We start from the raw sequence: 21,761 nt of genomic DNA on the forward strand, positions 1-21,761 counted from the left end.
TATCTTGTAATGAGTTGTGGACTCCAAAGTGTTTCTGCTATCTGTTTTCGAAGTGATTTGTTCGATTAAATGTTCAAAGGATTTGTTACAGAGATATACAGATCATGTGTGAATAGCTGAATAATGGATCTCTCCTTATCACTCTCTTGTAATTTATGCCTGTTGTAGCTGTTTAGGTGATCGTTTGCTGGGTTAGAACAAGGAAACTGGCATTCTAATCATTCCACATTTTTGTAGTTCCTCGAAATTTCAGGTTGTTGGAGGAACTTGAGCGTGGTGAGAAGGGAATTGGTGATGGTACTGTAAGCTATGGAATGGATGATGGGGATGATATCTATATGCGCTCGTGGACTGGCACCATTATAGGTCCTCACAATGTGAGTATATCCTTTGCTTATGCATGATTGTAAAATAGGTTTAAGCATAAATTCCTTTTTTATGCATTGTATATTGGTTCTCAAATGTGATTTGGTATGAAGATAGTAGTTTGAAATTCCCACATGCCTCATGTAATTTACAAACTCCTTTGCTAGTTTATTTGATTAGTAGTATGACAGTATCAATAGGCATTATTGATTTTTCTTTTTCTTGATCTACATAAGGAAATTGTTTCCTTGAGATTGCTCTTTCTTTAAAATCTAGCTTTTGTTTCTACCTCAGAGTTGCTCAATTTGGTAGTCACCACCATACTTCTACACTGAATATATTAGAACTATTGTGACCATTACTTCTGCAGTAGATCAGGTCAAGATTTTGAGAACAACAAGATATGTACATCTGTATATATTAGAACTATTGTGACCATTACTTCTGTTTGTGATTGCAATGCTAAGGACTAATTTTGCATTATCTTTTGCTGTCAGTCTGTGCATGAGGGACGCATATATCAGTTGAAGCTATTTTGTGACAAAGATTATCCAGAGAAGCCTCCCAGTGTTCGTTTCCATTCCCGGATTAACATGACTAGTGTAAACCATGAAACTGGAGTGGTACAGATACAATCAACTCAAGGCTAAGTTTTATTTTATTTTATGTATACTCCCTCTGGCCTCCATTAAATGACTCATTTTTTCTTTTTCGTTCGTCCACCAATATATATCTCATTTCACTTTTACTCTTTTTGGTAAGTGGACCCACATTCCACTCATATTTTATTATAAAACCAATATAGCATAAAAGTAGGACCCACCTTCCACTAACCTATTGGTTCGAGGGAGGAGTGTTACCAGCTAGAATTAGCTCGTCTTCTCAACACTGTTGTTTTTCTTAAGGCGTAATTTAGTTATTGAATGAATGATAAAAGTGAAATTGATATCTGGACCAATTCTCAATAACATTTGCCTACAGTTTCTGAAGGTGCATAGTAAATCCCGCTTATATCGTTTGATAAGGACTGGTGTATTTGTTGTTTTTACTTCATCTGGAGCAAATGTGATGTGTTGGATACTTTTAACCCGGAAAAGCACATGCTTATGATATACGACATTCATGGTCCAGGTCGAACCCAAAAAGTTTGGGCCTCTAGCGAATTGGCAGAGGGAGTACACAATGGAGGACATACTGACACAGCTGAAGAAGGAGATGGCTGCTCCACACAACCGCAAGCTCGTCCAGCCACCTGAAGGAACCTATTTCTAGTGTAAGATATGAAGGTCTTAATTGACCATATTCTGATTGATAGTTATCCCATCGTCTTAAGATGGAAGTTGTATGGGTGAATGCCTGAAAAGCCATCTCATATCTCCTCTCGTGGATTTCTTGTATCTTTTATTCTGCTTTATTTTCTTTGCGAACTACTCCTATGTCGTATCGGTAATGGGATTTCTTGTGTGTGAAAATCAACGAACGTCTTGTTAATATCATAATTCTTGTGTTCTTGAACGCATTTATCTATCCTCCACATGAAAATTTTGGAAAAACATCATTTGTTCTTACTTGTAAAATATCTGCACCTAGTGATTTCTTATTAGATTGATGTATAATTTTTAAATTAACCTTCAATACAACAGCAAATTGTACTGTTTCTATTTTGTTTCATATTTATTGTTGTATGATTTTATTTAATTCCTCTATTATTTTTGCATTTTTTGCGAGTACTAAAGTTTACTCAAATTGCACCAACACTTGCTAATTACTCTCTATGTCTCATCTAAAATGATACATTCTCATTTTAATATGTCGTTAATAAGGTAACATGTTTTTTTTAGAAATTATAAAATGATTTACTCTCTCCAACTGATACATTCGAATACTTTTTCTCTCTCTAATTATTTTTTTTCTCTATTTAATATCTATATCCACATTTTTCCTCTCCAATTAAATACATAAATACGTTAATCAATAACTCTTAAAATCTTGTGTTGGCTAAGAAATGGATTACTTTAGTTGAGAAGAACGGAGTAATTTTTGGATGTAAAAATGAAGCCGAGAGGTGTGTACTCTTAATAATCAAATTATAACCTGAAAAACTAAACCCTAAACCTAAACCATTAGAGTTTACACTCTTTACATTTTATTTCGGCCAACAAGAGTGTATATATATATATATATATATATATATTAGGTTGAGATTTTTGGGCCTAATTGAGAATTGAGATGCAATCTCAGCCACTCATTCATAATTTTGGCTCAATGTCAACAGTGTCTAGTTTATGTCAACAAGGGGGTATTTATGTCATTTTCGCGTGATGTCAACTACAGAGACATTATGTCAACTACAATATCAACAACAAACGTTATTTATGTCAACTACGATGTCAACAACAAACGTTATATATGTCAACTACGATGTCAACATCAAACGTTATTACGTATAAATGATGTCAACAGCAACATTTTACGTATAAATGATGTCAATAACAATAGTTGACATGAATTGTTATGTAGTTGACATTAAAATTTAAAAAAGGCAGAAAAACTCTCATTCTGGAAACGAGAACAAACTCTCTTCCCTCTCTCACCAACTGCCTTCTCTCTCCCACCTTCTTCATCCCCAACACCTCTCTCTCTCGATTTCTATCACAAATTGGACAGATCCTAGATCTCCAACACACCTTCACAAAATTAGATACACCCAAGCTCAAGAAACCCATCGTTTCTCCAAGTTGCTGCTCTATCAGAATCGACGCCGAAGCTGTCGTCAGTCCAGATCCCCTCTCCGTTTGCGTGAATTCAAAATGCCAGAGCCGAAACAGAGACAAGGCAGAGGAGATTGACTCGCCGGAGGTGAAGCGGCCGAGGGAGGATCTGCTGGACAGAATCAACGAGGATTACGATCTCTGCACTTCCATCCACGACCTCGACTTGTTCATGAAGGGCTTCGATGAGGAAATCACTGCATCTCCCACTTCCGGTCACGGATCTGGAGCAGCTGAGGAAGGAATCGTCGAATCGGCGTCGGATTGCGGCGAATCCGGAGGGGTTGAGGAAGGAATTGTCGAATTGGTATCGGATTCCGACGAATCGTGGCCGGATCTAGGCTATCTGCTTGAGGCGTCCGACGACAAGCTAGGGATTCCACCTCCGACGGCGTCTCCGGCGAGGAAGGAGCTGGTTGGACTCGTCTGAGTTAGGATGAGTTTTGTGAGGATGAGCAGCTGAATAGCACAAGCTTAAGAATCTAATTAAAATCATGAAATTACCATTCTACCCTTTCATAATAAACTAATTTAAAAATAATTTTTATGTGGCAAAATCTGGACCACTCATTTAATAAAAATGAGTGGCTGATATTGCATCTCATTTCTCAATTACCCTAAAAAATCTCAATTGATCATGGACATATATATATATATATATATATATATATGTACTTTATAATTTTGAAAATTTTTCTTTTCTCCAATAAAGTTGGATCCATTCTCCAATAACAGTACTTTGATTACTTTTTCTTTCTATCTTTCTCTTACTTTACGAATTGTGTATTAAAACGTGTTAGAACCAAAAATGCATACTCTTATAGCACGAATGGAGTATAACTAATTGGTCCTTAAAAGTACAAAATTTGACTGAAATTTAGTACTCCATCCATCCCACTATAAGTGGGGTGTATATCTTTTTGCGCCGTCCCACTATAAGTGTGACATTTCCTTATATGACAAAAAAATAGCATTCGATCTCCCCTTTACTTTATCATCTCTCCTATTTTTTCTCTGTAATTTTTTCTCACTTCTACTTTATTCTCTCTTCATTTACTCCATTAGTCCCAACTAAGTTGAGTCATTTCCCTTTAGACAAAAAATAAAAACATTTAATCGCTCATACTTTATTCATCGCCTACTTTACTCTCTCTTTATTTTTCCCACTTTATTTCACTCTCTTACTTTTTAACACATTTTTTTATTTCCGTGCCCAAAAATTTTGTTTCAACTTAGTTGAGATGGAGGGAGTTCTAAACACCACTACCTAAAAAACTGTGCACATAAGAAATGTGTCACATGTAATGGGACTGAGGGAGTATTTTACACGAATTTGAAATTTGATCATAAATATTACTTCATCCGTCCCCTAAAGAATATGCACTTTGGATTGAGCACGAGTTTTAATGCAAAATTGGTAAAGTAAGAGGGAAGTAGAGAGACCAAGTAATTAAAGTATTGTTAGTGGAGAATGAGCTCCACCTCATTAGAGAGAAAAGAGTTTCTAAAATTGGAAAGCGCATATTCTTGTGGGACGATGGAAGCATGAATTCGCATTGCTGTGAATTTCCATGATTTGGAATCTCTAACAAATTTGGGGAAATTTTTTCAAAATCAAGTAACGTGCAAAAAGTCGTCATTTACATCTGTTAAAGAGAAGGCATTTATTACACTAACGGATTTTTCACCTATATAATTCGATGCGGCACATAAAAGTCAACGAGAAAACTAAACTTGGTTGAAATTCGCTACAAGACATATAATTTCAATAATATCAACTGCCACATTTTAAGTTCGTGAAAAATACTTCCTCCGATTCACTCAAGATGTCTACATTTTCTTTTTAGTTTGTCTCACTCAAGATGTTCATTATGTATATTTAGGGGAAAAAAAAATCTCTTTCTCTATGTTAAAATATTCAATTACCTTTTTTTCTCTCTATATACTCACTTAACAATTCTTAAAATCCTGTGCCACTAAAAAATGTGGACATCTTGAATGAAACGGAGGAATACCAAGTTTTTATTGAAGTAAATGACCTTAAAGACTACTCCATTCGTCCGCCATTAGGAGTCCCGGTCACTCTTGGGCACTCGTTTTGTAAAAATGATAATAAATAGTTTAAGTGGAGAAATCGTAAAGTAAAAGAGAGAATAATGTAGAGAAGACTCTTCTCAACACTATTCTCATTCTTACTTTGTCATTTCTCCACTTTAACTATTTATTACTCCGTATCATTTTTACAAAACGAGTGCTCAAAAGTGACCGGGACTTCTAATGGCGGACGGATGGAGTATTAACCACATTATATGATTAAATAATAATAAAAATTTGAATTAGTAGACCCCACTAAAAAAAACTCCTATAATATCCAATGATGCACTATTTCAAACCCACCATTTTCCCACAAACATGAAATTCCCATTTCCCTTCAAATCCAGCGAAATAACCACCACCGCCGCCGCGTCGTCGTGGTCGTGGCCCAGCTGCGCCACCTCCCCGAGAACACGCTCCTTCCGCGCCCCTGATCCACACCAACACGAAGCCTCAAATCGAGAATCCGCCGTGGCCAGCGCGCTGAGATCGGAGCGCCTCTTCTTCGAGGCCGGCGCGACGAGTTCCGCGCTGGCGGAGGCAGAATCAGGCGGCGGAGGTAGAGAATCAGGCTCGGTGTTGGTGGTGGCGGTGAATTCGAGGGATCCGTTTCTGGATTTTAGGGCTTCGATGGCGGAGATGGTGGAGGGCGGCGGGGAGAGGGATTGGGGGTTTTTGGAGGCGCTGCTGGAGTGGTATCTCAGAGTGAACGATGAGAGCAACCATGGATACATAGTTGATGCCTTTGTGGATTTGGTGATGGATGAATACAGCTCCTCTTCTGCTTCTTCAATTGCTACCGATTCGTTTTCTTCGTCTTCTTCTTCTGTTTGAGGAGTGAGTTTTCTAGAGACAAAAAAATGTCAATGTAATTAACGATGTGTTTGCGTTTAATATTAATGATTAATGATTAATGCAGTTGAATAAGAAAATTTCTGTTTTCTGATTTACTAATTACCATGATAAAATTAAAAAAAAATGAAGGAATCAACTGTGTTTGTGCATTTATGATGCTATTTACTAATACCCATCTTTAACTGATTATTTTATTTTATTTTTAATAAATATTAGTAAAATTTATAATTCGCTAATTCATCTATTAATATTATTATTATAAAATCAATGTACTTATAAACGTTTTCCTCTTGACCAGATTTTGTTATTTACTTTCTTTTTTATTTTTTAAAACATGCCGAATCAAAGTATGATACTAGTAGGAGTATTTAATAAGAATCTATTTATCTATGTACATATTAGGCATCTAATTAGTCTATTATTTGGCCAATTAATTTGTTATTATCGCCTTTATCCTTTTTAAAATTAAGAGAATCAAGTAGAGTGATGGATGAACCGTGAATCTTGAATATATCTTTCTTAACCCTTTTGTTTTTTTTACTGAGACTAAGCAAATTTATAAATATAAGAAATATTTAACCTATCATGAAACCAACTGCTTAAACCAAATGTTAGATAGGACACCGACTCCTTGAGTAAAATTACAAGTAAAATGTGATAGAAAATCACCAGCAAAATTCTCTTTTCTCTATGCATATGATTAATCTCTACGCATTTAAAATCTTGAAATAAGGATACGAGTTTATCATTTGAATGTGTCCAAATTGCTTTACTATATTAATGATTTACTTGGACGAAAGACAATTCCGATTTTGTATCGAATTAGTATTTCATGACATGATTCGCATCAAACACATTTTCCGAAAAAATCCGCATGCCACGATCCCATATTCCGTAAGGTCAGATAATTTAGTCTCAAATTTTAATAGACCTGTGAATTGAATCACTTTTTCCGAAATCTCTCTTTTATTCACACAAGTACACATTGACAAATTTTCCCAGCCGGGTAAATTTGTTATCATAAAATGAAACTACGAAGAAACATAGTCAAATTCCATCAATATTAGTACTACTAGTTTTTTTCATTGTATGTAAATTTTCCTGCTACAAATGAAATAGGTTTGGAATTCAAATTGTGCAGTAACTATCATTTGACAGCAACAATACTAGTGATGGAAACACTTGGTGTTGTTGTCTTCCTCTCCTCTCTCTCTCTGCACCAATTATTTCAAACCATTAGCAAAACACCAAATCTCTGAACTCTCATTGTCAAGACAAACAACCTGGAACGGAGCCGTTGATTTTTTATTTCATGACGAGAAAAATTCATAATCGCTAATCCGAGATGTGCACTAGGTAAACTCACGCTCGAACATCCAGCAAGCCACTCAGTGAATTATTAAACGGAGAAAACGAAAAAAGGTACATTCGATAATTTCGAGTCATATGCATATGTCCTACAATAAGGTAGTATGAAATGAAATGAAAAGATATGAGCTAGTTATGTTATATATAGTGAACTATTAAAGGTGAATACTTCCCTTTTTCCCAACATAAAAATAGAAAAAGGTAGCACATCATCTTTATCAGAAATGCAAGAAAACAAACAAGTGAAAAGGAGATTATTCTGTGAGAATGTTGCTGGAATTGCATTAAATTTTTGGTGGTCCATTCATTCACATGTTAGTTTGAATCTTCATATGTTTGATTTAATGTGTGAACCTTTATCTAATCCTAATACACTTGAGATAAATTGAGCTAATTAACTCGTAAACTAGCGTAGTTGATGGGCAAGCATACGAAACAAGGACATGAGAGACGTCTTCCTTATGTAACTCGAAAAAGAGGACTAAAACCTGTAGGCCGATGTCAACTGCTTTTTGCAAGTTGTGTGTGGTTCCTGATCAAACTCGAGACGTGCTGAGCAACCCATATCGAGCCAGCTGCAGTGCAGGAGAAAGCGTGAGTATGACCCTCGCGTTCAACGTCAAGACTTGCATCGGGTACTTGTTTTTTCATCTGTGTTTTTCCAAACAGAAAAGGGTAAGATTCAAGCAAGAGATGGCAAGCGTCAGTTAACATATGCACAAGAGAGATATCAGCGAATAAATGTGTGCAATTTGCTTAAGTGGGCCAGGAAATTAAGTTGATATATATGACGAGCAAACTTTGATAAGCTAATGGGCGCAACAAAAACAAACTACTACCTCTTCATAAAATTGTAAAGGACCCCAGTGATCATCGAGGCCAAAAAGAAAAGCAATCTGGCTTCTTTTGCTCGTGATGAATTCCAAATCTGGTTTTTCTGGTAGCTACATGTGGAGACGGCCACAGTTAAAAATAACGAAAACATCAGATGATAATGCCTGTATTATTATAAAAAAGTTGTTTTGGAGTTGGGAGCCAAAAAAAAAACTTACTGTCTGAAATTCGGTCATTGCCATATACAGCACATTTCGTAGCGTATGATACTGGAAAAGAGAGTTTGTTAAGCAAAAATAGAGTGGCTCGTATCAATCAGAGTAAAAAAAAGTACGATTAGACTCAAGGGGCTCGGGTACTCAGATGAATCAAGATAAAGAACTACCAATGTAACTAATCATGTAACATAAGAACCATTGATTAGCAAACGACTGCACCTTCAGAACGTGTGTGCATAGAGCCTCAACAGCGGAAGAAGACCATGACTTCCCAACGGATATTTTTACAAGGAATCCTGTGAGCTCCGATGGGAGGGCTCCAAACAAGGCCCCGATGGCACTAGCTGCAGTGCATAGAGCTGGAGACCTGATAATATTATTAGATCATAAGTTCATTTTCTAAATCTAGATATCATCAGTTAATCGACTATCGTATCCACATTGGAGAAATTATTGAAAGAACGTAGATTATAAATTATAATCATCCATTAGTGCATGGGTTTACATGATTATGCATACATGCAAATGCAACTCAAAGGAATAAAGAAATCGAAGAAGTCTACATCGCAAGGAAGAGCTATACATTGCAAGTCTTCTAATGAATGTCTGTGTTGAGGATGCAGTGTTCACAGCCAAAAAAGGGTACAAACCAATGCAATATGTAACCTAACAGAGTAAACATACGTCAGAGTCAAGAAAAATATGATATGATAACAAAAGGCTAATTTTAAAAACACAAGCTGACTACATACCTTCCTGTGACATCTCTTAAGTACTTCAAGAGATATATACGAACCAATGGAATGGCCAACCTTTAGATACAAATTCAACATCAACCGTTAAAGGTCTACCAATTGAAGAATGAGAAACTTTTAAAAGTTAAATAATGTATGAGCTAGACATAGATTCTGCGAAGATTATAAATGTACTTGAGACTGCGTTCAAAATAACTAGACTTGTTTTGCTGTAAGGTGGAAATGTGAAAATGTAACACGAGGTTTACCAGTATTATAGGTATATCAACATCTTGAAGTTCCTGCTCAATAAAGCTTATCTGGAAAAAAGTGACGGAAGAATAAAAGCCGTTTCGAGCCATGAATTCCATTTAATTTTCAGAGATGGCTTGCATAGAAGGAGAGAAGACAGAATCTAGGCATAACAAACGGAAACATCATATTCCACAGACCACAGTATATATTAGAAAGGATATATCCAATATAACAGCTCAATATTTACAGATCATTGTTTACCAAATCATGTTTTGAGTGAGTAAGCTCTTTTCAGAGATATAAAAATACTGTGAGAATTTACCTTGTGATCAATTTGTTCTTCTAACGAGAACAACCTTCGAGACTCCCAATCCTGATAAAACAAAAGGCATGAATCCAATGCCATTTTCCGATTTCAATTAGAAGTATTCTCTAATAGACGATCTTTATCAACTTAAAGGCATAAAAGTAAGATATCCAGCAAGAAATAACACAAAATGTGAGAAATATCACATAGTATTCTGTAAAATCTAAAAGAAACAAAAAACAGCATTCATTATTGTGCAAAGCAAATCATCCTAGAACTGAGCATTGTCATGATTTACTTCCTTTTGAGCTACAAATCAAACTCAAACTTCATACTATATCAATATCACTTGGTAATCTCAAGGCAATTAGTTACCTTTTTCGACTGCGATATGTGGCTAATACCTTCACAAAGGAAACCAAACAAGCAATCAACACAGCTTCCACAAAAAAGGCCTAAAAAACTAAAACAAGATCATAAAAATCAAATCTTTACATGCCTGTGACAGAGGCAGTCCCTCCCAATAGCTCATACAATGACTCCAAAAATTCTGTGTAAAATGACACAACACCTACATAACATATAAACCATTCCCAATTTCAAACACAATGAAAAAAAAGCTACTTATTCAGTCCATATAAATATGAAATAATTATACACCTGGGTTGCCTGGGATTAACAACACATGTAACTTAGGCTCATTGCTATTAATCTCCAATAAATCCGTCTTAAATCTGCCTCAAAATGGGTGCAAAATGAAAACAACTTAGATAGAAAAATACAGCAATTTTAGTAGGATCACAGTTGTTGAAATTACCCTGAAATATTGGCAAGTCTGTAATTAGCACTTTTCTTGTTCTCGATCAAACTCTTGCTTTCACTGCCCATTTTCGAGTGGATACAATTTGCCGGATAGTTGCTCCTGCAAAGGGAAACTGCAGAAATGAATTGGGAAGTGCAGAAATTGTTTGAAAAATAGAGAAATTTGAAACGCAATTAGAAGTACCTTGAGTTGGAAAGAAGTGCTGAAATGGGAGAGACAAGCCTAAGAAGCATCGAAATCACTCTTCAAATGGAAACAGCAATTTCAGTTGTAAATATTACTCCTACTGTATAATTAAGTGCTGAAATTGTATCAGGAGGTTATTGCTAACGATGAGTTAACTACTGTATTATGATTAAATAATAAAATTAAATGGAGGTTATTCGTAATATTGTCGTATATTCGTATGGAAAATAATATCGTTTGCTTAAATAATTGAGACTGATTTTTTCATTGGCGCATAATTGCTGACGAAATGTAAAAAATATTGTTTTTTTTTAACTGATTTTTAAAGTTGTGCATAGGCCTGCTTATTCGGCCGGTTCTGGTAATAACCGGACCGGTTAACCGGTTTTAAATTTTCGTAAATCCTAAAACCGAAATCGAACGGTTCCAGTTTAGAACTGGCCGGTTAAGAACCGGTCGATTTCGATTCCGAACCGGAACCGATGTGTAATTTTAATCCAAATTTATTTATAATTTTAAATAAATTCAATACTAAAAAAATAATAATCCTACGTCAAGAAATATAACAAATAATACCTGAAAAATTTAAATAAATACATAAAGAATACAAACCAACAATACAATAATATAGTTTATGTTAGAAATTTTTTAATACAAAAATATGAAATTCTAAACTTTAGCAATTTTTTAAAAAAATGAGTTTTAAAATTGAATTCCATTTTCCTTTTTTTTGTTAAAGTTAAATTTATATCATATGAAATGATATTGTATTTGTATAAGTTCTTTTAGAAATTAAAAACAAACTTAAGACGTCCTACTCATTGTAGTTAGTTTATAAAAACTGGATTACAACAATAATTGTAGATTCAAAGTATCATGATTTAAAACATTTTAAATACTTCCGAAAACAGAGCTCGCAAATCTAGCACTGTTTAAATCTAAAAATCACACAATATTTTAAATTATTTTACTTTAATTCAAAATTAATTCAATTAAATTAGGTTTATTAGTATATTAAATTATAAAAAAAATAAAAAAATTTAATTATAATCCAGTTCGCGGTTAGGAACCGGTCGGTTCCGATTCCGAACGGAAATCGGTTTTATTTTAAAAGTTGGAACCGTAGCGGAACCGGAACCAGAATAGTTTCGGTTCCTTAATTAAATGGTCGGTTCCGGTTTCGATTTCGGTTAACCGAGAACCGGAGAACCGTTTAGCATCCCTAGTTGTGGAACTAGTCAATATTTAACTACTCCCTCCGTTCCACTCTAAGTGGAATATTTTTGTTTTCTGCATGGAATTTTATGTAGTGTTGTTTTGAAAGTTAAGTGGAGAGAATAAAATAAGAGATGGGAAAAAGTAGAGAGAGTGATGTTTCTAATTTTAGAAATGTGTCATTTAGAATGGAGCATCACAAAAAGAAATATGTGTCACTTATGAATTTTATGACAATGCTGCTAAAATTTAGTTTTATAATGCAATATGAGTTCTATAAAGTTTATGAAATATGGAATCTATTGCCAAAAATAATGAAAAATAAATGAGATTTTTATTAGTGGATGGATGAAAATGTCAAAATAAAATGTTTATTAATATTTACTAATACAATCTTGGACGTGTAAGGTTAATTAACTAAGAGCATCCATAATAAGAATAGGCCAGCCACTCTCTCTCTCTGCCACGTCAGCAGCATTAAAAATTCATCTGTCACGTCAGTATTTACTCAAATAGGCCAGTCATAGGCCAGCCGCAATAAAAATAATTAAAAAACAACTACATTTACGGAATTAAATTTACGATTATATTACGGAATTAAATTTACGAGACATATACGGAAAATTCATTCATTTCATTAAAAAAAAGGTACATAGATAAAAAAATACATGATTTTTTTTTTAAAAAGGGCTTCCACACACGAGCACCCGCCACTTACCCTCGCTTCGTCAAAGCCGCCACCGGTATCTCGAACCCCCACCGTGCCCTCGAGGCATCCAAATCCACCCGCATGTTCTCGAGTATCAAGTAGAGAAACCTCTTCTCCGTGGGTCGGTTGCGGCCTTCCACTCTTGGAAGACCGCGAACATCCGTTCCTCCGTTGTTGCACGCGAGAATAAGGTGTACGCGCGTGGGGGCGGGTGCCGAGATGACCTCCCGGGGCGATGAGGGGATCCTCCCTCGCGCCCGTTGCGCCCGCCTTTGGCCAACCGGGCGAGGGCGACAGTAGAGGATGGAGGGACGAAAACTCCTCAGATCCGGGGAGGTTGTGGGATCCGCACGCGCGCGTAGTCGCCGGAATAGTTCAGCCTCGCTTCTTCGGCCACCCGCGTCGCAACCCGCCGAAACTTGCGAGTCCTTCGCCAACACATAGCATTCCCGGGTGAACTCCTTATACTTCCCAGGGAACCGACTCTCGCTATCCTCCAGGCGTCTCCTCATTCCGCCTCACTCAGCACTGTACAACCCGAAAATCGGCCGACCGCGGCCCGATCCGTTCCCACCCCTTCCGCACTCATCTCCGCCGTAGTCCTTCCGTGCGGGCAATTCCTCCCGTAGGCTGCTCTAATCTTCGCCCCACATGTTGACAACCCGCTACTCTAATCTTTGCAACGACGATCGTCGCAAACCGACAACCACCCTTGGCCACGCCGCGTACTCATCCTCCGTCCACTTCCTCCGCGTGGGGTGTGTCAGCCGGCATCGCGACGACTCGCGACCACCTTGCCCTTCTCCTTGGTCTTCTTCTTCTTCGCGCCCGACCGCCGAACGGAGTGTCCGCTCCCGAGATCGATCCCCATCTCATGCAATGACAAAAGGTCATCGACGCTCCAGCCATCATCCCCATCAACGCTGCCAAGGGACGTAAACCCGGGCTCATCGCCGCCATCCGGCCCCATCCGGATCCCACGGTACCGTGGGAGTATGAGAGCCGTCGTCGCGAACCGGACTCGTTGTTGTTGTCCATCGCCGATGTTGCTCTTGTACGAAATTTAGAGAGAGAGAAACTCGTTAAACAAGTGGTGCAAATGAAAATGAAACTAAAATCGCGTATATATAGGTTTTCAAAAAATAAAAAAAAATGAAAATTGGCTGGCGCCGATCAGACGCCACAATGGCGGCCAAGTGTCGGACGCAAATCGGCTAGCCACGCCGATTTTCGCCGATCTCGTGGCGGTCTGATGGTTCGTATGCCACGCTAATGACGCCAATTGGCTCTGGTCGGCTAGCCGCTATGTGGATGCTCTAATTGTGTCATTTTATTTGGGCTTTGAGTCTTTTATCACCACCCATATTCGTAATATTGTTGGGCTTTCATCCTCGACTTATTATTTGGGTTTCACTTTGTAACAACAACGCACTAGTATTCAATAAACTACTAACTTCCAAATTTAAGACCAATCCCACTTTTAAATACATAAAAAATTGTGTTGGGAACCACATATTTTCTGAACTTTGTTTTGTTAGTATACAAATTTAAAAATGAACAGATTTTTAATTGTGAATAGTACTTGTAGGTCAAACAAAATGGATGTATAATATAGTATAAATTTGAAAACCAAATGAGGTAGTAGTATTAGATAATAGTATTACTCAATTTATCAAAAATAAGTAGTCAGATATAAAAAGGGAAAGACAGAAATACCCCTCACCAAACTATAAACCCGTTAAATGGAGGGATCCCATGAAATCCACTACACCACAAGTTTCCCTCCATTTTATTTTTCTCTCTTTCCAATTTAAACCCCATTTTATCTCTCTTGAGGAGATCCTTTTTCCTATATATACACACACCATTATACTAACGCTTCATTAAAAAACTCTTCCTCTCTCTTTCTCACCCTGGTTTCTGAGATTTCATTTTATTTCTCAGAATCCATTCGATTCTCGCATTAGGTATCAACTTCTCCTTCTTATTTTTTAAAAAAACTGTGCATCATTTTTCTACAATTATTGTTTTTGTATTTCTTTACCATTTGTTTTTGAATTTGTTGGTAAGAGATAAAACAGGGGGGAGATTTTAATAAGCGTTTGCAAAGATGATTGAGGAATTGATTACCAGGACTTTGATGTATGTTTTTTATTTTACTATCAATGCTTTTATTTTATTTTTTCTAATTCATTTTTTATTTTGGGAACAGCCTGGTGTTTGGATATGCATATCCTGCATTCCAATGTTTCAAAACATTGGAAAAAAACAAATTACGGTTCCAGAACTCAGGTTCTGGTGCCAATATTGGTAAGCATTTTTTATTATTTTATATTTAATTATATTATCAAATCATGTTATGTGCATTTGGCTTGTTTCATATCAATATTCATGAATTGAATTATTGTGATGCAAAACAATTAGACATATTTGTGTGTATTAATATGATATAAAAAAGGACAATTAATTAGAATTATGTTGTGCAGGGTAATTGTGGCGCTGATATCAATTCGGGAGAGGGTTCTTGATATATTTATTTCATGGTAAGTTGCACTAATCAAAACACAATTAACAAATCCAAATTCCATTTTCATTATACTCTCATTAATTCCATGTCTAATGTCTTCTTTTTTTTTTGAAGGATCCCTTTCTACCGTGGAATAAAGTACTAATGTACATTTACTTGTGGCATCCCGGCACTAAGGTAAAAAACCTAAACCAATATCCTTGAATCTTAGTTTGACGGGAAGTGTTTTATCAACTAAATTGTAATTTATCGTTGCATTAATAGGGAACCACATACATGTACGAGAAGGCGGTGCAACCTTACGTTTCGGCCCCAATCGACAATAGATTGGGGCATAGCAGAATTGAAGCAAAGATCCGGGGATTTGGTACTTCATTATTGGTACAAAAGCGTAGACATGAGCTCAAAAACTTTATACAATGTCTTCAGTTATTGATGACTCAAGTCATGAACGCTGCATTATCAAGACCTCAAGCACAGGTTTCAATTTTATGCTTTACTTTTTCATTTTATGTACTTATACATGCATGTCAGACACCAAATTTTCTTAATCCACATTTTAAAATTTTCAAATCTTTTCATTTCTACATAATTAGCCTATACTATATGCGGTGGTTAATGTTATATAAAAGATTCTAAATTCTTGTATGCCCACTTTTTATAGGACGACATTAAACAAAAGTATGATCCCAAAAAGCATAATTTTTTTACCTTTAATCCAAAATTTCTGAATTCAAGTAAAGTCATCTAAAAAAGTTCAAAAACTAATTTGCTTTTTTATTTTAAAAAAATACTAATAATTTCAATTTTTTGACCTAATTTTGTAGGAGGTCAATCCAAAGACGATCCGCGCCAAGAACGCAGGGGAACACGCCAGAATTTCCTAATGTGAAAGCGCTGACCCTGGAACGGCCGCCACAACCCCTAAATCCGACTTTATAAAGGGGAAGCCAATAATCAAGACAATTTATTCATACCGATTGACGAATTTTCCCCAATTCGGCTAAGAGACATGGGCGGTCCCATAGAATGGTTACTACGGGCTTAAGTCCTCAATAAAAATATTTTCTTAGTATTTTTCTTTTGTAAAATTTTTATATTTGTCCGAATTTAACTCAAACTTACTATACAAAAACTCTATTAACAATCTAATACAGTACAAAAAAAACACTAATAAAAATATTTTAGGAAATATAGTTGATGATTTGATTTCTTTGTGCCAGGGTCAGGTTGAGGCTCGTCAACAACAATTGAAGAGTAAATAAATCAATTCAATATAGAGTAGGATATTTTGTTTTTAGATTTTTGTATTTTTAATTCATTTTATATTCCAAATTTTGAAATTTTTTTGGGAAGTTGTACATTTGTTTTGTGTGGGTGAAATGTAAAAATCCGCACCGTCGCCGTCGCTATCTGGAGCTGCGGATCCAGACAAGCCGGAGCGTCCAATCGATAGCCTGCGCGGCGCCGCGGCGGAGCAAATAAAAAGGCGGCTAATGGCGGAAAGACGCGGCGGAGGGAGCTGCCGCCGCCGGAGCCGGCGGAGGCGGACATCGGCTGGAGATACGCCCACGCCGCCTGCTTGACGAGGCGATTCCGGATGCCGATGTCGGATCCGCCGTGCGCGGAGCTCGGCCGCGGCGAATTGACCGCCGTCGTCGGGAGGAGATCCTTCAGCGAGGTGTAGCTGTGCGAATTAGGCTTGATCGACAGCAGCTCGAGATCGGAGGAGGAGCTGCTGTTGTGGTGGTGGAGGAGGAGATTGAGCTTTAGCGGCGCTACTGCGATCGAGGAGGGACCGAACTCCGGCAGCGGAGGAGAGGCTGCGGCGTGCCGCCATGAATTGAAAATTGAGAGGATTTGGTTTTCAATTTCAATTCTGATTTCCTTTAAATTTGGGCGTTCCGTTGTTTGGAAAAGTGTGCCTACGGCGGCGGTCTTCGCCTTTTATGGTGGAGAGATTTTCTGTTCGTTTTATTATTTTAATTTTATTTTCCATTTTGTAATTGGGAAATTGAGTCACGCCCAATAATTGGTGTATGGCTTTTTAACTTTATATATTATTAATTTATTCCGTATATATTTTTGGAAAATTATTATATTTTATTTTATTTTCTTTTCTTTTTTTTGACTGGTCAACGAGTTTTATATAATATGATTACTCTCACTATTTTTAAAATATACTTCTAAATAATGGCAATACAATTTAAATGTCCTATTATATCAATAACTTAAATTTTTCATTGTTATATTACAGATTTAAATTTTCAAATGATTCCGAAAAGATCTCCCTCCGTCCGATTAGTATGACTTTCTTACTCGTTTTATAAAATTATAAAAATAGTTAAAAGTGAAGAAATAGTTAAAGTAAGGCAAGAATAATGTTAAAAGTCTTCAACATTATTCTCTCTTTTACTTTTATCATTTCTCCACTTTAACTATTTTATATCGATTTTATAAAATGAGTAGAAATGTACGTTTCAGCAGAGGAGTATTGTATAAAGGGTGAATTGTTAGAAAATTATCAACTTCGATTATATTCTGGTCAAATCCACAATTTTAAAAGATGTTGGATATTATAATAACTTTGATATAATTTCTCAATTTTTTCCCATAATCTGGTATTGAAGGCATGGCATAGCAATACTATGTGCATGGAAACATTCGATTTTAGATACTTTGTTTAATACGTCTAGTCAATTAAGTCTTTAAGTTTTACACAAGTACATTGACCGTCAATACATTCCAATGCGTATCATGTCAAAAATTTCGCTACGAGACATTTAAGAAAAAAGTCAAAATTATAATATAATCGGTCATTTTTTAAAGTTGGGAATTGACTAAAACTTTATTAAATTTGATATAGTGTTTTTTATGGGTAATTTGCCTTCAATTTTTTTCAAATACCGTTTTTGAAGTCGATTACAGATTTGTGGATATGATTGGCTCAATGTTTTTTTGAATTTAAAGGGATTACGGTCAATATAGATTTGTGGAGATGATTGAGAGTAACTATCAATAATAATGATAATTAAAATTGATGTTGGGGTTTGTTTTGTCCACACATCCCAATTTTCCATGACACCATTAAACTACTCCTGATTTACTAAAAGTAAAATAAAATAAGCTATCACCGTCTAAGTTTTAACTTTTAAGTTTCAATCTAAAGTAAATTAGAATTATACTAACATATATTTGTAATTAGCTAGTTCTACTTGAGTGTAATAGGATTAGAATTTGAATTACATCTGTAATTAGTACTTGAGCGTATTAATGTGATCCCTTTACATGCACTGCCGGATTCAATTAAGAACAAAGGGTACCATGATATCCCCCAAAATATGCAAATAGTCTAGTGGTAGAAGCATCATCTTTCTGCAGCATTGACCCGAGATCAAGTCCTCCAAAGCACTTTCTAATAATGTTTGATTAAATACAATCATTTATTAATTGTTTGCTCATTTACTTCATATAGTTTCTAATAATGTTTGATTAAATATAATTATTTATTATTTGTTTTCTCCTTTACTTCATAAAGTAAATAATTAAGCATGGTTGAATATAATCTTTATTATTTATAATTTCTGTTATACATATATTTTAGATTATATAGAAAATATAATGCGTTTTATTTTTAGTTTAAATATTTTAAACTTTCTATAGACTAAAATAAATTCTTTGTTATCTAAATATCTAAGAATCCTAATTTAATATTGAATTTTTTTTTCAAGTAATAACACTAAAAATGATTATTTTTTTAATAAAATGACTTAATAGAAAATTTGAGATAACATAAGAAAAAGATTGATTGGATTTTACATTTTTAAGTCAATATAATTATTTTTCATACCCACTAATATAAAATGTCTAGATCCGCCACTTTTGCATGCAACCTCCGGATTTTGAGACTTTTAGAATGATAAGATTTAGAAACTCTTTTAATAAAATTATATTAATCGATGAGCATATTATCTCATAGCATTAAAAAAACCTACTATTTTGATGGAGTAGTATTTGTTTTTTCTGTGTAGGGAGTAAATTTTTTCCGTTTTACTTAGTTTTCATAATTAATTGTGAAGAAGAAAGCTAAGTCCAGAGAGGCAAGCAACGTGACAATCATTGGTTTGATAAAAAGCATTCAAAGTGCAAAATATGAGTTTTTTTTTTTTTTTTGGCTATTTCTCATTTAAATTGGAAACCATATATCCACATTATAAACAGTCTAAAATTTTATTAGGCCCTAGCCCAAACAGCGCAAGGCTATGTTCAATAAGTCGATAAAACTATAGGAAAAATGCATCCTTATATCCTTCGATACTACTTAAATAATTTGCATCTTAATTTTACTGAATTAAATTAATCTCTTAATTAGGGAAAGTTTTAAACAAATTTCACAAAGTAAACATAATCAGTCTTCAGTCTTCTCCTCTAGAACAAGTCTTGAATACAAAGTAAATTGATGTACATATGTGAGTGTGACAACGATCATATCAATAATGTATCTTAGTTAATCTTAAATTTTATAAAGATTTCAAAATTAAATAAAGGTATAAATTGATAAAAAATAATAGTACTCTCTCCGTTGGAGTCATTTTGGAGACATTTTCTATTTTCATATATGTTTACGTAGTAAAGTCATTTCTCTATTTAAAAAAAGTAACATATTTCTTGTCCCTTACTTTACACTCTTTTTATTTAATTCTCTCTTCATCTCTTAACTTTTTCATTTATTGTTTTATTCTTCATTTACATAACCCATTTAACACAATTTTTTTTGAAACGCATGCCAAAAAAGTCCCGTCTCACTACGTGGATTATTTTTGTGAAAGAGTAATTCTATCATAACCCTCATCTATCAATTTTGATAAAGATGGGAGTATATAGAGTTTGAATTGTTTTCACGTACAAAATGTGACGCGTGACAAAAATCATACTAACATATAGAGTTTAATTGATTTCTTTTTTCATTTCAACAACTATAGCATATAATAAGAAGAAGACATTCAAGACATGATTAATCTCGTACCCCACACTCGATATAATAATAAAGTTATCTTTGAAAAATAAAGCTCATATATCTTGGTTGGCTAAGATCAAATGTATCAGTTTAGTATCTAATACATGGGCCATCAGCCCATACAGTATTAATCATTTATTTTCTAGGAAAACCCCATTATGGTGTTTGCACTATATTTCATGGGTCCAGCGCATCCCCCTAATTTCACTCAAATTTTATTTGTTTTACATAACAAATTTAGTAGAAATATAAGTTAACTACGTAGCCGTTGCCCATTGGTTTTATAGTGCTGCAAATTTAGCAATGGATAAAGACATGTTACAAGACCTTCTCAAACGAAAAAGAGAGGCGAATGATCAAGAAGGTATCCTATATTTGGGATCGACCATTTTCAAGACAAAGAGATCCCTTTGTCACCTCTTGATACTCTGCAACAACCCAACCATCCATGAATTAATAGTAATAAGAGTATTAATCAAAGCCCTTTTAATTTAGGTGGTGTGTTTTCCTCAGTTCTTGATCTAGGGAGGGATCTCAAGCTCACCTACACATTTGCGGGAGCTTTTACGTGCAAATCATACAGTTTTAATGTGAATTGATAAACATAAGGAAGAGAATGAGAAAATATTCCGAGGTTATACTCCATCCATCCATTTAATATGTCCAAATTTTTGTTAGTTTGTACCCCCTCCCCCCAAATGTCTATATTCCAAATAGAATTTCTCTCTTCTCTTTTTATTTTTATTAAATTATTCAAACCCCATTTCTCTATGATTATACTCTAACAACTGCACCTTTAAAATGAGCCATTTAATAAAGTGGAACAGTGCATGATAATGTGATTTGTAGCATAATTAAGACAATGACATATCTAAATATATCATACTCTCTTTCTAGATGACTTACCAAACCTCCAAGCTTGAAATAGTCGAATTTAAACCCACCTTCTTAGCATTCAAAATTGTCAAATCTGCAGTAACCTGCACATCATCATATATGTAGCTATGAATGCTTCAAGAAATAGTCAATACTATATAAAAGGCAAAAAAGCCGAGAACATCATGAATTTTTGTCTATTTCTAATCGGTCCTACAACTTTAAAAATCAGAGGTAAAAATCATGAACTGATTTCCTGAAATAATCTGATTTCCTACTTGTAATATATTATAGATTTGCAATATACAATAGCGAGTAATAAAATTTAAAAATGTGTTGAGAAAAATGATAAAATTCGCATAGATTTTTTCAGTAACCACATGCACACCTGTCACACAATTAGATCCGCTAAAAAATTGAGAAATTTTGTAAATTCAATATTTTTACCGCCGATTTTTAAAGTTGCAGCACGAATAAGAATCTAACCAAAATTCGTGATTTTTCTCACAGTTTTCACTAAGATTAACCTGATTGAAGAAAGGTGCAGATTCCATGTTTTGAGCTCGAAGTGTATCTGCATTGATTGCTTGATAGTTTCTTCTGCTT

General features: G+C 35.1%; 3 protein-coding genes across 5 annotated transcripts; 2 read left to right on the forward strand and 1 right to left on the reverse strand.

Moving 5' to 3' along the window:
- The first annotated feature begins 208 nt into the window (after positions 1-208).
- On the forward strand, positions 209-1,881 carry LOC125209568 (ubiquitin-conjugating enzyme E2 variant 1C-like). Its single transcript, XM_048109164.1, has 3 exons — positions 209-377; positions 864-989; positions 1,498-1,881. Exons 1-3 carry the CDS (start codon positions 315-317, stop codon positions 1,636-1,638), a joined length of 330 nt encoding a protein of 109 aa, XP_047965121.1. The 5' UTR covers positions 209-314; the 3' UTR covers positions 1,639-1,881.
- Positions 1,882-5,528: 3,647 nt separating this feature from the next.
- On the forward strand, positions 5,529-6,163 carry LOC125216311 (transcription repressor OFP15-like). Its single transcript, XM_048117995.1, has one exon. The coding sequence runs from the start codon at positions 5,550-5,552 to the stop codon at positions 6,063-6,065; it is 516 nt and encodes a 171-aa protein (XP_047973952.1). The 5' UTR covers positions 5,529-5,549; the 3' UTR covers positions 6,066-6,163.
- Positions 6,164-7,118: 955 nt separating this feature from the next.
- Positions 7,119-10,950, reverse strand: LOC125212395 (lipid droplet-associated hydrolase-like). Of its 3 annotated transcripts, none has more exons than XM_048112556.1 (14): positions 10,809-10,950; positions 10,620-10,724; positions 10,463-10,536; positions 10,302-10,373; positions 10,178-10,206; positions 9,818-9,868; positions 9,510-9,560; positions 9,259-9,318; positions 9,090-9,172; positions 8,726-8,873; positions 8,507-8,557; positions 8,294-8,398; positions 7,943-8,105; positions 7,119-7,300 (listed from the first exon to the last, which is right to left on the reverse strand). In XM_048112556.1, the coding sequence occupies exons 1-13, from the start codon at positions 10,856-10,858 to the stop codon at positions 7,956-7,958; spliced, it is 1,029 nt and encodes a 342-aa protein (XP_047968513.1). In that variant the 5' UTR covers positions 10,859-10,950; the 3' UTR covers positions 7,119-7,300; positions 7,943-7,955. The 3 variants fall into 3 exon arrangements, with proteins under 3 accessions (XP_047968513.1, XP_047968514.1, XP_047968515.1); XM_048112557.1 differs by having other exon boundaries at positions 7,119-7,369; XM_048112558.1 differs by having other exon boundaries at positions 10,620-10,737; positions 10,809-10,906.
- Positions 10,951-21,761: the final 10,811 nt, after the last annotated feature.

The sequence above is a fragment of the Salvia hispanica genome, chromosome 3 (genome assembly GCF_023119035.1).
Source record: "Salvia hispanica cultivar TCC Black 2014 chromosome 3, UniMelb_Shisp_WGS_1.0, whole genome shotgun sequence".
In the NCBI taxonomy this organism is placed as follows: Eukaryota; Viridiplantae; Streptophyta; class Magnoliopsida; order Lamiales; family Lamiaceae; genus Salvia; species Salvia hispanica.

Coding starts and splice junctions, on each gene's coding strand:
- LOC125216311 (XM_048117995.1), top strand. CDS start 5,550: ATGAAATTCCCATTTCCCTTCAAATCCAGCGAAATAACCACCACCGCC.
- LOC125209568 (XM_048109164.1), top strand. CDS start 315: ATGGATGATGGGGATGATATCTATATGCGCTCGTGGACTGGCACCATT. Junction 378..863: donor CCATTATAGGTCCTCACAAT/GTGAGTATATCC, acceptor TTTTGCTGTCAG/TCTGTGCATGAGGGACGCAT. Junction 990..1,497: donor TAAACCATGAAACTGGAGTG/GTACAGATACAA, acceptor TTCATGGTCCAG/GTCGAACCCAAAAAGTTTGG.
- LOC125212395 (XM_048112556.1), bottom strand. CDS start 10,858: ATGCTTCTTAGGCTTGTCTCTCCCATTTCAGCACTTCTTTCCAACTCA. Junction 10,537..10,619: donor AGACTTGCCAATATTTCAGG/GTAATTTCAACA, acceptor ATTTTGAGGCAG/ATTTAAGACGGATTTATTGG. Junction 8,399..8,506: donor CAATGACCGAATTTCAGACA/GTAAGTTTTTTT, acceptor CTCCACATGTAG/CTACCAGAAAAACCAGATTT.